The sequence below is a fragment of the Betta splendens genome, chromosome 13 (assembly GCF_900634795.4).
Source record: "Betta splendens chromosome 13, fBetSpl5.4, whole genome shotgun sequence".
In the NCBI taxonomy this organism is placed as follows: domain Eukaryota; kingdom Metazoa; phylum Chordata; class Actinopteri; order Anabantiformes; family Osphronemidae; genus Betta; species Betta splendens.
In genome coordinates this window covers 5,881,261-5,897,645 of record NC_040893.2, presented here as the reverse complement: position 1 = coordinate 5,897,645, position 16,385 = coordinate 5,881,261, and the positions used below count along the sequence as shown (strand labels likewise).

Genomic DNA, 16,385 nt, shown 5'->3' with positions numbered 1-16,385 from the left:
TCTTAACGCAGAGAAGTTTATTTTGACAGTTAAAACAGGGAATGCACCCGGTTCAGCTCTGTGTGTAAGAATCCTCAATTAAACACTATTAGTTCTTGATTTGATACCAAGCTATTTATCTTATTGACACTAAAATGGTATAAATCTGCTCAAGTAACTCTTAGTAAATAATCAAATAAATGGACGTCTATCCATATGTTTCTAAGTTATCCTGCTATAAACCAGAAGAAAGCACATTCAGAAATCTCTGCTGGGGCGTAAAAGTGTAGCGTAGGGTATTTACGTTTTATTGCCTGGGATGATGACACTGTAAAAGCCATCATCAGCCGGCATTTCTGTCTTTTTTTGTCCAAATTACTCTGGGAAGCAGCTCGACTTCGCACAGCCTGTGGTGTGAGAGCGAGCGAGTTAGGAGGTGACTCACAGGTGATGGTGAAGGTCACAGGCGAGGACACCAGCTCTGCACCCACGGGGTGCTGAGTGCTGCAGGTGAACTGGGCGTCCACGTCCTCCTTGTTGGCCGAGTACTCCAGCACGGAGGAAGTGGTTGAGAGGCCAGTGGAGGGGTCGACCCGCACCGAGGTTTGGATGGAGATGACTGGACAAACAGGAAATAAACACCTTTGTCTGAACGGGGAACAGGTGTAATGACCAAAACGCTGCACACGCACTTTGCAAGCACAATACAGGACTGCGGAATGATTCACAGAGTCATCCCCAGTAGGTAAAAATAATAAACAATTCAGTATGTGATATTTAGAAATGTCAAAACCCAGCCAAAGATCTGCCTCGCTAGCATTTAAAGCCAACGGGAAGGAGAATACACACCTTTGCCATCGGCCACCAGAGGTTTATTGTTCTTTAACCACGTGATGTTTGCAGCTGGGTTGGCCTCTTGTGCAACACATGTTCCTAGCTGTGGAACAAAAGAACAATTATACTCGAAGAAAATCTGAACAAGAACTTCAAAGACCACCTTATTGAGGAACGTGGAAAAAAAATTTGAATTTCATGAATTCAAAACACATTTACTCGTTTTTTTATGTTTCCAAACATCTGAGCAAATGATTTTTTTAATGCCTCTTTGGCATTTAAGGACTGGGGAGTTTTCTAAGCCACCGAGCATGAAATGCCCAGAGCGTTTCTAAAGCCCCTCCGATCCATTGGGTATTTTAATTGCAGTAGGGGGGAAATCTGCTCTTTACCAATTCATGAGAATCACTTCAAAGAACTCATTAATGTAGTGACAAGGTTTTTGTCATGCCTGGAGATACCTTAGCTCAGGAGAGGGCTTTTCCCATGAATCTTTACTGCCTAAATAATGTAGATATAAGTGATGTTCATCATTAAAAACCCCACCTTAGTAAGTTTGCCAATTTCTAGATCCTTCACTATGTCAGAAATCTCCAGGCCTGTTGGCGTCTCTGAAACACAACACAAGTGTCGGTGAACGTGTTATTTTAACAGATCTGTGTGCCGCATGTGGCTGTCAGACACATTAGCACCTTGAATCCAAGCAGGGAGAGGATGCAAACTGAGATTTATGCCAATAGAATCACGCACTCACTGTAGATCACCACATTAACTGGGTACTCTACGATGTCAGAGGACACCACCATGCAGGTGAAGGTCCGCTGGTCAGTCAGCCTGGCCGCAGAAAGCAGCAGGCTGGAGTTTGAGGCCATGCTCACGCGGCTGCTGTATTCTTCAGTGGCGCTGATGGAGACGTTCATGTTGCTCTTCTTGATCAGCAGGTCTCCCGATAGCCCATCGCCTTTGTCCTGGAGAACACAGTACATTTGTTACACGTCTGTCACATTTGGCATTGGCTTCCAGTTCGAACACACCCTCTGTTCATGCGGTGTCATATGGAGGGACAGATGCATGGTCTAATGGACACTGTGTGCACTCAGACTGGGCGTGGCTCAGACATGATAAGTGGGTGTCAGGCGGACTTCACCATTTTGAATCCATTGACCTCCTTGTGACTTACGTATTTCCATTTAGTGATGAGGACATCTTCTGCTTTCATGGCTCCATTGTTGCACGGGATCTCGAGTGTTTCCCCATACATGCCAATAACAGTCTGCAAAGTGCTCACTGCAAAAGAGACGAGCAGAGACACATTTTTCAATTACTTTTTTCAGAGGATCTAATCTGGGCCGCTGCAACATAGCATGACATTTTCTGCCTGAAAATTGAAATCCGTTATTATTCCGAATGCTTCCAAGTCCCCATGCACTGTGCATGTTTGAATGACATTTATCAACGCCACTTAATGTTCACTTAAGTACGCTAAGAACAGTGGTTTCTACTGCTAATTTTACAGCTCCCTTGGTAAAAACAACCTTTCCTGCCCCAAATTTCATTGAAAACATCGCCATGGAGACAAAGTGCTTGAGAGAAGGGACTGGGAGGAGGGTGCCAGCAGAAGAGTCTCAATGGGCTGCGACACAGGGTTAGAGCCAAAGGGCTACGAGGAAGACGAGGCTGCTATGGCCTGACTGAAAATGAGGCGCTGCTCAGTTTTGTTTTGTTTTTTAGTATTCAGATTCACATTTGAGACCTCGCAGAGTTCAGGCTGAGGTAAAAGCAAAAGCGTCTGTGTGGAAATGAACACCTGACAGCTAAAATCCCAAAAACCAGCTCATCAGCAGTTGGGCAGAGTGCACGGCAACAAAGCAGTGGCTGTCCGGCTCCTATTGAATCAGTGACAAATAATGTTTGTGGATTTACAGGAAAAGTGTAAAACAAGGTGCGGGAAGATACTCAAAAATTCTGGGTGCATTCAACCTTGAAATTGTCTGATCATATCCTCGAACGAAAAAGTAGTTGCAAACCATAATACCACTTTTGCACTGAAACTAACTTGTACCCACTTGGGCTCTGGACTCATCAGACTTTGAAGGTTTCCACAGTAGTAAAATACGAAGCGGTTAATTCATTTGCTTTGTGTGTGACACTCATTTAAATGCCGTTTGAATGGATGTAAATAATCTTACTATGGTTACCATTGTCTAGACGGACACAACTGGGACCCTGAGGCCTTGTTGGCATTTTTCAATGTGTACAGGCAAGTTGGGAGGCGCGTACATTCCTGCTTCTCACCGTCACACTGATTCCAAATGTTAAACCCAACGCCGCCACTGTTGCGATCCTGATACTGAGCTCAACAGTTCTGCACACTGACTCCTGTCAATCACCTTCACAACTGTGAGACAGCGTGGAGTTTGAACCAAGCTGTGTTCGCGAAGCCTGTCCGTCTCGTCAGCGAGCCGACAACAGACAACATGCGGCCAGTGATTTAATATGATTTTAAACAGGCATCGTTTGCCTTATGTTCTCTAAACTGTGCTCTGTTTTTTGAGCTGTATCCATTTGTGTCAGCGCCACAACTTCTCTGCCATCTGGCCACTAGGCCGACTTCATCTGCAGAGAGTTGCATAAGGAGAGTCGGTAGCAGCGGCAGCTGTTAGCTTTCAATAGCATAAGGACTGACAGCAAGCATAAGTTTCTTTTGTTTGTTAATATCTCTAAGTGTTTTAATTGACTTATATAACTGATCCAGTTTTCCTCTGTTCAGTCATTGTTGGCTAAGCTATCAGCTTCCTGGCAGCAGCCAATAGGCAGAAGTCACACTCAACACCCAACATAACACAAACAAGGTATGTTTCTCAATCAATTAATGATCCAAAACAACAAACTGTCTAATGTGACATACACTTTGATCAGCAGTAAATAACACTTTAGAGATGCCAAATGATGTGGGATTTCATTTTAATCTTTGCCATTTACAAAAATAAGATAAGAAGAATTACACAGCAGATCCTGGATATTGTGGAGCAGGCTGAGCTGCAGAGAAGTTCTGTTTTATCCTAATTCACTGTGATATCCATCTAAAGCCAGCCTGATTTACTGACACAGAGACAGGAAACAAAATATATATAGAGGAGAACAAAACGACTTTAAAGAGATGTGTGTGGTATTTGGGCGCTGATGACTATAATCAGGGCTTACAGCTCTATCCATGCAGCGGTAAACTGCGTATGTGCGCATCAAAGCAGTGTAAACCTCCTAAAAAAAGACTATGAGAAACAGATAGCGCCACCTCAGCGCTCAGATACACACATAAGATACTATCCCTGCATTTAAATAAGGCTGGGTGACATTTAATACTGACAGAACGGGACAAACATTCCTGCTGCTGACAGTTTCACCAGACATTCTTCACCCAACGCTGGGATTTGCTCTCTTACTTGTCGACTAAAGCGCAAATAAACAATTAAAACTACTTCCTGCATTCACTGTTCTTGTTTTCCAAGATTTGTCACACCCACAATGTTCCTCCTCCATAATGAAGTGAATTAAAAGGATTAAAGTCTTATTTCGAAACAAGTCATGCACTGATTGGGGTCATTAAGTAATTTTGCTTAGTCAAAATGTCACCTAACGTATTACCAAACTGCAGGTATTTGCACATTTCCTCCTGAATGAATTATTAGGCTTGAGCAGTTACTTTAGTGTAATTGTAGTGAATTTGATTATGCTTGTGAAATGCAGCTGAACGGTGCATTTCAACCAAAACTGTGAGCAGCAAATGGACAGTTTGCTGGACTGTAAACATTTCACAAAGCCCTGGTTACATGTGAGTTTGGGCAATTTGGCTCCCGTCAGTCCGATCCACCTGAAGTGGCAATGCAGATCGCCGGTGTGAGGACGCAGCGTGCTGATGCAGCTGTCCCACGCTCCATGTTTAGTCTTTCTGATGTAAATGTAATGAAACTGACTCTCATGCATGACTTGGCTTTGGTTAGACGGCTTCGGGTCCAGGCTGAAAAGATTTCACATGCTGGGTGGAAAAGGCAGAATGAAGACACTAAATCTATTAGGAGCAGGCAGTTAATGAGCTGCCTTTGCATGGCACAGGCATGTTTTGCATATCTGTCACTTCTGATGACATCCTGCTACATTTCATTTCTTGTAGTTATTTAGGATGCCAAAAATAATCTGTCAGTATTTAGATTATGAGCTACACCTGGGCGTGTTAGTGCCAGAATATTTTAATGGTCTAAGTCATGTTCAATTGATTTCCAGAATTTAGTTGGCAACCACATATTGTATCCTAATGCTGCGACTCCAATGTCCCAGGAGAGAAGGCACAACCTGCTCTGCTGAATCTCACTAGTGTTAAATAAGAGGCGTGAGTTATATTCGGGTTGCAAGCGCTGCAGTGTTGGGAAGGTTATCACACTTCCTGTATAATAGACTCCTTACATTTCAAATTCAAATAGGTGCTTTTGAATATTCAAACAAAGCCATGTTCAGCCTCGCCAGGAACTTTAAAAGAGTCTGTATCAAGGAAAGGGCTTTATCAGCACAGATTACACCGCTACACAATGAGAACTAATCGCACGTGTTGAGACAAAGCTCTTGCTGCTCACAGAGATAAAGTAATCCCTCGCAACAAAGGTAGGTGAAGAGTGTGACTTTGCGTTGACAAACTCATGCACGAGCACAATGCAAATATATATCACTTCCAGTAAACAAAATATTGCACACATTTAAAACACCACCAGTTTAACAACTAATCTCTTACACGATACAGCAAACACTTTATATATGTGCAGATGTGTCGCCTGCAGCCAAATCTTGGTGTATCAGGTTTGATGCAAATTCATCTGTACTTATAACAGCACTGCTTTCACACTGGACACAAAGAAGAGCTAAAACTCTGGTGATGGCAAATCAAGTAATAGACAGCAGAGTGACAGAGACAGGAGGCAGCACCACAGGAGATACTTTCATGTTCCTGATTAAGGTGCTTCTATCCCTGAGAAGAGACAGGTGACGACAGCTCAGATTTAAGCTCACCGGGGAAATCAGCTACCTCCCCACACTAGCTTCTATATCCCTGTTTTGCCACCTTACACCCTCCCATTTGTGTGCTTGTGTGTGTGTGTGTGTATCAGTGTGTGTGTGTGTGTGTGTGTGTGTGTGTGTGTGTGTGTGTGTGTGTGTGTGTGTGTGAGAATGTCTTTTAGTTGCAGCATCCAAACGAAAAAAGGAGGCTCGAACTTATTAAGTGCTGAAAATGAGGATTGTGCAGTGAATAGAGATCCCATGGCGCATGTCCACAAAAGGCTTGATAGCAAATAGCTTCGCTTCAGAAGCCGTTCAGCGGTGAGGGGGCAGACAGGACCACTTCAGCAAGATCAATAATACTTGAGGAAAGGCTAGATTCTTATACTGAACGGTGCTTGCCTAAGGAGCGAGAAATCAAAGAAAACCCAACCTTCTGTGACATTCTGCCTCTCGTCCTTGTCTTTTGTTTAATAATTTAACAAGTGCTGAATTTTGATTAGATATATCAGGAATCTGAAAATAGAGTAGATCGCTGATTTAAAAAGCTCAATTTCTCATTAACGGCTGTCAAGGAAAACAGAGGGACTTGTGTCAAATGGAGCGGGATGGTTTGGGGGATTTGCTCAGGCTACCACCAGGCACCCCGGAGCACCCCACTACAGTAGCTATTTATTAATATATGAGCTCTATAGGCTGCTGTTTTGTCAGCTCTCCTGCTCCGCTCACATCCTCAGCTCATACGTTACTCACAACGAGAGGCACGACTGTATTTGAATTCTGTTACAGTATCCGCTCGAGCTGGGAAAGTGTTCCAAGCCAGCTAGCTGAAGAGGGATTTTTTTTTTAAATACACCGCTACATGCTCACTATCTCCATCTGTGTCTCTCGGGGGAACGGGTGTAATCATGTCGCTGATGGATAACTGACAGCACACTTGCACAACTTCCCCTTCGCACACTTTCTCTTTTTGTTGCAGGCTGAACCATGGAAACACCATTCCAAGCGTCAACACGGTGTGCTCTATAATTTAGCTTTTTCCTGCCTGTTGTAATTGCCTGTCAGCATCTTTAGAGCATGAAAGTAAGGGCATTGGTGTGTGTTTTTTTGAGAATTTGTTGCAGGAAATACTGATAGCTGTCAATGGCTGACTCAGTTTATATTTTTGAAAAATGTAACGAGGACATGTGTACAACACGGTACTATTTATTCCTCTGTACGTTGGGGAACAGCACAGTAGTAGTAAACAACTATACTGGAGTTTGTCGATGACTGAGTTGACTGCATGGGGGCAGGTTTCTCATAACACTGGACCGTGGAGACTTCAGGTCCAGAACCAAACACTGGATGCTAGTGGCAGTGGCACTGTTGACCTGGGGGTTTAACATGCATCAGTTAAGTCAGATTATGTCACACTTTGACTATTGCAGGATGATTCATTTAGCATTCCATTACCAGCCAATAACAAATTAAGAGTTAACACAGGTTATGTTTACCAATAAATTATTCAGTTGTGATACTATTTTCATGGTTGGACTCACAAGGCTTCTGATGCCCTGCAATATTAATAAAGAGAAGGCACTGAGCCTAATTTTGCTTCAATATAATCAAGAATAATAACAACAATTTGAGGACTTTTACTGCTTAATCCTACTGTTTTTGTTCAAGCTACATAAAAAATTGGGTCCATTCTTTTGAAAACCCACTGTCCCAACTCTTATCAATGCCAAGTTGTGATAATGAGTACATCTATGTTGCAAGCGTGTTAGATTTTTTTGACAACATAACTTTAGCTTTGCTGGTATTGTTTAAATAGGCTAATTCTGTTTGTTGGACTTGTAATTGATGCTGATTAAAGTTGCAAAAAGATTCTGGATAAGATGTAGGAAAACAGTCCAACCACAATGAGAGTAAATGTATCCTGCTGCCTGTTATCCTATACATTAGCATTGCGCAATATTTTACACAATATTTTCAGAGATCCGCTTTTTATTTTCCTCATTTACCAACTTATAATTCTGTCTATGAAAGGACTAAACATGGTTATTACATTTTACGCTCTTTCTTCAACAATACGCAATAAATATTCAGTTTATGGTGACACAACAAAGAAAGAAACAAATCATCAAATTTTGGGAGCCTCAACCAGAATACTATTACTACTCAAGGCTTATAAGTGATTGAAAAGATAATATATATTTTTTTTTCCAGCTCTACAGCCAATTTTAAGAAATTGTACAAATTCATGTATTATTCAGAAATACGAAGCATATGTGAGTTTGTCCAAGAACCCCAAGGTTGACAATAGTCGCATTCTGTATAATGCACTCAGTATGTGATGTGCAGATTTAAAGCTGTTTCTCATGTCTCATTTTATGCCACACCATCTGTTAGGAGGCACAGAAAGTTCTCTAACACCCTCAAGATGTTGCCCTCAGTCTTTTTGACCTTCAGGAGAGAGGAAGGGTCTTTAGGGGGAACTGATTCAAAAAGAAGCTCCATTTATGGACAGAAAGACTTCGGACAAAGCTTTCATTTTCTGCCAATGTTCCCCTCAGGCTCCATCTAATGTCCAGCTGAACTAGCCCTGCCTAGTTGCTTTTTTGTTTTTAATAAGTGATCCGCTCTCTGTGGATTCCTATCTACAAGTTCTATGGTCTCGCACATTTATTAGTTTCAAAAGTGACACTGTCTGGCTTTAATATAACACTAAACTGATGCATGGCCATGCACTGAAAGAATACCGGAATGGGAATTCAAGTCCCACAAACAGCACACATATAAAACATCTTCTCTGTGGAATGTATATAAATCCTGACTTTCAAAGCATGCATCTCTGGTCCCAGACAGAGCTACAATCACCCAGTTACAAGTAATCTTAAACGTGCTTTTATATATTTTACAATTAAAATAAGAACCAAATTATCCGGCAGCTATTTTGTGTTTAAATATTTTATCAAGCAGCTGTTTTGCTGGTTCCTACTTGTAAAATGTAAGGATTTTCCTCTTTATTCAGCTTTACATCAAAGTGACTATTTTGGGACTTTGAACAGTTATTCTGAATGTTTATTGCCAGCAGTTAGACATTTTGCAGACATTACAACTGATCCATAACCCATTTGCAGATTAGTCATAAAACACTAGTTAGTTAATCATCTTATCGTGTTGAGCAGAACTATTGACAAATTGCTAGAGGTAAGTCTAGGTATAATTTGAATAATGCTCCCTCTAAGAACTAGAATATGGCATAGAAACGTCTCTGTGGATGCCTCGTCCTTGACACGTAGTACATTTTTGTCTGGGGAAGGTGGTTCAGATGTTTGGAGGTTGTTTAGTTCATTTATTTTCTACAAGTTGTTCTGTTGTTTGACTACTTGACAAATCATTTTACCTAAAGACACGTTTTTGTCAAACCCTGGACAGAGTGACAGGCCAGAGTCTGACAAAATAAATAAGAAATCACCAACATTTCCACAGTCGATCCTATGCAGAAACATGTTTGTCACCTCGGGGCAAAACAAGCCTGTATTCTGCTAAGTAGCAGTATGGACAGCAAATGGGTAGAACACACAGTATTATTAGTCTGAGTCAATTAAGCATAATGGATCCCCTTCTTCACCCCAGCACTGTGGACACATTTTTAGACCACCGTGCTCCCAAACCATCAACAGTATCGATGTTTTGCAAACAAAACACCCAAATTGCAGAATTCATGTTGATACAGGGAAAACAGCCAGAAGATTCAAGAATGGAAAGGCATAATTCCTACGTGATAACCCCCATCTGTGCTCTTTATTTATGTTTTCCCACGTGAAATAAAATGAATAACATATTTTCTACAGAGACATATAGACCCCCCCCTTCCTTCAGGCCCAGATAACAATGATCGTTTGCTGCATCCCGTGTGGCCAACAGACACCTTCAGACCACAGCAGGTGGCTACGCGGCTAATGCATCGCCTGCAGTCGCACCTGTCAAATCCCTATTGTTGCCATGTGACTGAAAATGCTGGTTTCATTTTCTTTGATTTCAGACTCGATGCTGAGGAGTCCTTGGTACCTGTGCTGACCTGCTGCTGCGGGATCAGGTTGCTGTTTCCGCCTCTTGTCAGGAATTGAAACAGGGAGACAAAGAAGGAGGATGGCTCAAGAAGAAAGCAGAGATTTGTTGAACCCTTAGGTCATCTAAGCCACTTGCGTAATTAAGGGCTCATTCCCTAAGGTAATGTAATGTTTTTTAAGAAAAATCTTTTTTTTCATCATGAATCTATAATGGAACGCTAAAGTTTTACAGGCTACTAAATCTTACTTTAATCCCCCTTTTACTATGACAGATCACGCTGCTGCTTATGCTGCCAAGATTCAGCCAATAAATTCTAATCAGAGTACAATCACATGACATTTTGAAAAGATACCAAGTTTTCACATACTTTCTCTCATCAATATATGGCCATATTTGTTTTATTTAGACCTTTCAGATGCATTGTGGGTTGGAAGTACCCGATGCTGTTTGATTCTGGATCTGTGATTTCCTACAAATCCCAGAATACCTGTTGACAGCCCCCGGAGAAAAGGTGGAAACACTGTGCATCGGCCGCGGGTTATTCGCGTGGGCAGATAGAAGAACAGCATGAGTGCTGGAGTAATAAGCACAAAAGAAAAGACAAGAGTCCTGCTTTGCAGCTCAGAACACAATGTCTTGTGCCTGCACCGTATTTTAGTTCTCCTAATGTTTTTCACTCTGTTTCCTGATCAGGACAGTATGTAATTCTGAGAGAGCGGCATTAAGGATTGAAAATTTCCTGGTTCCTGTACAGTTTTCTATTAGATTTCACCACAGAAATTTCTCAACAGGATGTCACTTTGTCTGTGTTCGAACTGTTGTCCAAGGTAATAAGAGAAACACAGCGACGAACAACAAAATAGACCCCACGCTGCCTGTTAGATTGCCAAAACCCTGTGCCACCAGCTCTGCCGCCACACATATCAAATTGCATATCGACCACCGTTGAACACAATGCAAGTGCAACGTCTGCATCATCATTAATTGACTAACATTCAAGCTTTGAAATCAGGTAATAAAAAAAACACAGCATAAAGACTAACAGAACACAGAAATAACTGCAACAGATTCAAGGACATCTTACATTTTTCTCTTTGATTAGCAACCGAGTTTTTATATCAGATTTTAAAAGAGAGAGTCATTGTCAGGCCTTTTTAATAAATGATGCTCAAGTTCCTTTAAATTACTGTCTCGCTCTGAAGATGCTGACAGCACAAGCAAAGCAGACAGTTCAGTTCTTCTGACTTAGTTTAAATTGCTCAGTGAAGCTTCAACAAACCACTTAACAAAAACTAATATCTGAGAGAAAGGCTTTGGTTGGTAGCAGAGTTAAAAGAAGCATAAATAAATAGTACATTAGGGCTCAGATCATATATACACAGCATCTGTGGGAAAACTACCTATCATATATTTTGTTAAAGCTTCACCACATTATAGCCCGTTATCACTAAAGTCATTTTGTTACATTTTTCTCTAGGCCAGACAGATGGAAAAGATAAACGCATATTACAAGGAGGGTGATTATGACTCTAAATGGCTTGCCATAAGGTTTCCTAGGAATTGATCTTGTGGCATAATCATTACTCTTTCAAATGTTCTCGTCTGCACACTCGACCACACAAGTCGTCTGTAAACCCCTCTTAAAAAATGTCATAAATTGAGCAAGCGGATGAGCCGCATGGGTGCATGGGCTGCTCTTAAGGCAGCAGCCTGCTGGAGTGATCGGGTGCTAAGTGCACTCAGAAATCTCGTCCATTATGTTGTGAATTATGTATTTGAGGGGCGCAGGCCAGGAGACCCTGAGGGAGGAAGCCGCTGCGAGAAGCCTGCGGTAAGACACAGGGCAGATCAGAGGAGAGCTCCAGTCCTAAACATTCAGCACAACTCCCATTAACGATGTGCCATTAAAGGCAACATTAGGCCATTAACAAAGCACAGCCAGGCCACTTCCTGCTTATCCATTAACCCATCCAAATACAACTCAGGGCCTAATGATTTGGCAGCGGATTCGTCATGACATTACCTCATCCCAAGTGCTTGAGTTACAAATAATCGAAACAGATTTTTTGATTTCCCTGTCAGTGGCAGACACTATCGCACATTTCCGTGTGTCACGATGACCACGCTTCACAGGTAAGGTTTTAAAAAAAGCTCCTTTTGATGCAAGGATATAAAAGCCGGTCCTGCCTCCCCTTTACGGAATTTCCTAAAAATAGCTAGATGTGCGAGCAAATGGATGGGATTATCAAATAATTTGTAGCTATTAAAGTACAGAACCTGGGCTGTGGCAACCTGGATCCCTTTTTATACAGATAAAGCTCATTTTAATTACAGTGCAAAATGATAAAAGCACAGCATTTTGAGTTAAACGTCCCACAAAGAACAAATGTACGACCTTCAATCTATACAGAATCCGGTACTGTATTTATTGTACCTTTAAGTTGTATAAGCTAGTAAATCTGATCTCTACACCTTCCTCAACGCAAAAGAACTGATTCAAAGCACAGCAAACAGTCTTTTCACTTGTATACGGAAAAACACCAAAGAAAGTTCACCTAATAAATTTGCTCACAAGTTTATTTTAAAGGTCGCTTTGTTTAGCGGACACCAAGGCTGAGGCATAGCCTAGTGATGCTCAGTTCACTTAATACAGATGCGTGATTCATTCCCACTTCATTATTTCTGACCCATTCCAATGTGATAGCTTTCTCATATGCCAAGGAGCCTTCAAATGTTATTAAGCGGAAGGATTCTAAATGCTTTATTGAATTTTTCCTGTTTGCTCATGCCTAACGATGATCTTGCATCCATCCAGCATGCGAGAAGTCTCACGCTTAGAATCACGCAGGCTTCGAATATAAGTCACTTAAGAGTTGCACAGTAATATTTTGGAAAGTGGAGCACTGACAAACAACACGCTGCAGGAGAGTCACATACTTGATGAATAACATTACGCAGGAAACCCAGCATTTACACCATGGGCGTGTGGCAGAGAGGAACCGTGTCTTGTAAAACACCCTCTACTGTTCAGAGAGTAATTTTCTTGCAATTTCAGTGCATCCAGCTAAACTCTTAGGCCAAACGCATCTGAGAGTCCGCAACAAGTCTTATCAAACTGTTTCCGATGTGCTTCAAAACTTTTTTTTAAGACTGTGTAATTAAAATCACAGAAGCCGCTGCTCCAGCATGCAAAGGGATGTAGCAATTATCAAGCCAATTAAGGCTTATAAACTTAGTGAAACTGAAAATAACATAAATGTTTACGGTCTAATGAACTAAATGCAAGGGTTAAAGAGGTGTAGCAGATGGTGTGACACTCCAGATGGGGCTTCTAACAGTGGGTAATGTTTCTCACTAATGAGTACGGCACTCTTTGAATACTGAAGTATTTCAACTGATATCCATAAATCTCAGTGCAAGGAAGGAATGCTCAAGTCCTTAAAATGTCCCCCCTACCCCCCCGTTCAGCACAATCTGTTAATAGGCAGGTTTAAAATATTCCTGACACATTCAAAACAACCTTTTTGACATCAAAGTGCTCGTCGCTTCACCAGGTCTCCTCAACATCAGACAGGAGGTATCAGCTTTTTGCATACAAGCCATAAACCTGACAGTCTGACTTGCCTGAAGCTACGGAGCTAACTACAGAAGGACTGAATTCCAGGGTAAGTAGGTGCTCTCTGGATGGGTTGAACATCATTTATAATCAATTTTATTAATAGCCTAAAGCTCTGCCAGCACTGGTGTCGTAGAGAAAAAGAACTAATAGAGACAGACTGAAAATGGAGGGATTAGTCCAATAATTAATTCAGCGAACAAGAAAAGGTAATTAGTTATTATACAGTTATTATATCGTTATTATTATTATTGTTATTATTTTTAACATTGCATTGACTGAAACCCAAACTTAGTTAAGTTGCTAATCAAACAAAAGAGCAAAAAGAGCAATTACAGTCATATACCTATTCATTTTTTTACTGAAATTTCTTTTTAAAAGTCACCATCTTACAGTTTCACAACTTATTGAACCAAAACCCACCAGACTGTCAGTACACGGCCTTATTATCTATGTCACCTTGACTCTTGCTGTAATTTCCAATATAAGCCCAAAATAATAATTGAGTCATTAAAAAAGCATCAATCTACAGATTACAGTCAGGCCCCACTATAAAATCTCATCTACAGATTTAATTGAAAGAAATAGTGAAAGAATGTTCATGGCAATTTCTCCAAGCACAAGGAGATGTCTTCAACTATGTTTTTTTGTCCAACAGCCCAAAAAGTATTATTATTAATATATAAAATACTTTGCTGCTTAAAAACAGTTAATTTGCGTGTGAGGTTTTGTCTTCTGATAATCACTTAATTTAGTATTTCCTCATGGCACAATGACAAACACTTTTAAATGTGAAGGACTGTTCCACAACACTGTAAATTCATTACACTTGGGGTTTTGGATTGTTGGCCAGACAAAACAAGCAATTTGCACATGTCACTTTAAGCACTGGGAAACATGTGATGGGCATTAACCCCGTTGTTTCCTGACAGAACTGACAGCTGAGTCAGTTATGAAAGGATCTGTTAGTTGCAGCTCCAGTCGGGATCCGTGACAAACCTTCATGTTCAACATACCATATTATATATGTAAACACACAGAGCCCTCCAGGAGGGTCAGGGCCATCAAACTAAAAGCATCCACCCACTGTTACCAAATGTGGTGAATTAGATTATATTCCATTTCGAAATTTTAGCCCAGCTGGCAGCCACAGATTTTCACTATTTACCCAACTGCACTCTTTGTTCATGTCCCTGCCTGTCTGTCTATACCACAAGTGCTCTCTACTGTAAAGGGGGCCCCGCCCTGTCCCTTCCCCCACCCAAAACTCCCTCAACAGAAAAACCTTTGAACATTTGTAGTTCATCGCTCCTGGGGGAGCAGTTGTGTTTACTATTATACTATCTGTATTATAATAGCCCGAGGATACCAATCACACCTGCTGCCACAACACGCCCCTGTTGAAGGTAAATGGATCCCTTTCTATGCGGCAGAGCTGAAGAGCTGGAAACAAACCCACACACAGCTAACCCTGACCAGAGATGTGGAGAAAGAGGCAGATGACTCAGCCCAAGGCCCATCGCTTTTCTACACCAGTAAACAAAAATGCATCCACTTATCAATCTTAAAGTGCCTCATTAGATGCTGCATGAGGCATGGACAAATACTTCCCCAACATAAAATGAATGATTAATGAAAATACGTGCAAGGTTTTTTTTTTATTATTATAGTCTGAATTGAATTCACAGTACCTATTTTGCTGTATCAATAATTTATGCCTTGTTGTGCTGTAAACAATACAAAATATTAACAGGTAGACATATTCATTTGTTCAGCAGGTGGCTTGTGCAGCTTTCATCTCTGGTAATTGCCATGGCGAGGCCGATAGTTTCACATTATTTGAGCAAAGATTCCTGTACGATGTTGTGCACTCGTAATGACAGACCTGACCTTCTAACCCTTCACTGTGAAACAGGGCAGGTAGTGCTCCACATTCCAATAAGCCAAACGGCCTGGTTCGTATTAAGAGGGCATGACGATTTCAAAATGTGTCCTGCCTCAGCTCCTGGCTCTGGGAGGGGGGGGGGGGGGGGGGGGGGGGGGGGGGGGGGGTGGGGGGGGGGGGGGGGGGGGGGGGGGGGGGGTCCTAAAGCCTCGGCTGGCTAAACAGAGCATAGAGCGCTGGGAGGAACACATGGAATGCAGATAATACATACAAAGGATTATGTACCTGCTTGCACATCAAATCTATGTGGTTTCACGTTTAATACCCATGGACCCACGTCGCTTTGATGGAGCACTTTGAAAGGCTGGAGATTAGCGTGCGCTGTTCCACTACTAACACTTCCTCCGACGTCAGAACTTTTAAACCTGTGTGGTGGGATAACGACTAACATGGTTGGACTGAAAGGCTTTGCTAGTGCGAACCCCAATGGCGCCAAGCTGCTTTTTTGCATATGATGGATCTGTACATTCTATAAAGGGCAACCGGTTTGCCTAAATGAAATAAATCCCCTTACGCACAAAAGACAAATTATCCTTTGTTGAAGCAAGGTCACTAATAGTGTTAGCCTGCTTTTTTCAAAGACATATACCAGATAAAACTGTCACAACAAACCTAATCTTGCTCTGTTGTTTGTGTCTTTTGTTTCTGTGAGATGAGATAACCACTCTTAGTTTATGTGATTCAGCATATGTCACAGTTGTCTTCAGTGCACGGGTCCTTTAATGCATAATAATTTCATTAGTAGTGGCTATTACATTTATGTCTCCATCATGACATAAGGAGAAGTCATACATCAAGGTAAGTGCTTTTAACCATCCACCCTAGCAGTGCACATCTTTAACCACCCCCTCCATCTCTTTCGTGTCCTGTGGTACAGCCAAAACAAGAGCAGGAGAAGCCCTG

General features: G+C 41.6%; 1 protein-coding gene across 2 annotated transcripts in view; it reads right to left on the bottom strand.

The window, feature by feature from the left end:
• Window positions 1-16,385, bottom strand: part of LOC114868410 (CD166 antigen homolog A-like) — a 32,877-nt gene that overhangs the window by 7,712 nt on the left and 8,780 nt on the right. For both annotated transcript variants that reach the window (XM_029171958.3, XM_029171959.3), the window contains exons 2-6: window positions 1,994-2,100; window positions 1,568-1,781; window positions 1,360-1,424; window positions 829-916; window positions 425-598 (exon numbers count right to left, since the gene is read on the bottom strand). In XM_029171958.3, coding sequence (XP_029027791.1) covers window positions 425-598; window positions 829-916; window positions 1,360-1,424; window positions 1,568-1,781; window positions 1,994-2,100 — 648 coding nt within the window. The remainder of the gene's footprint in view (window positions 1-424; window positions 599-828; window positions 917-1,359; window positions 1,425-1,567; window positions 1,782-1,993; window positions 2,101-16,385) is intronic.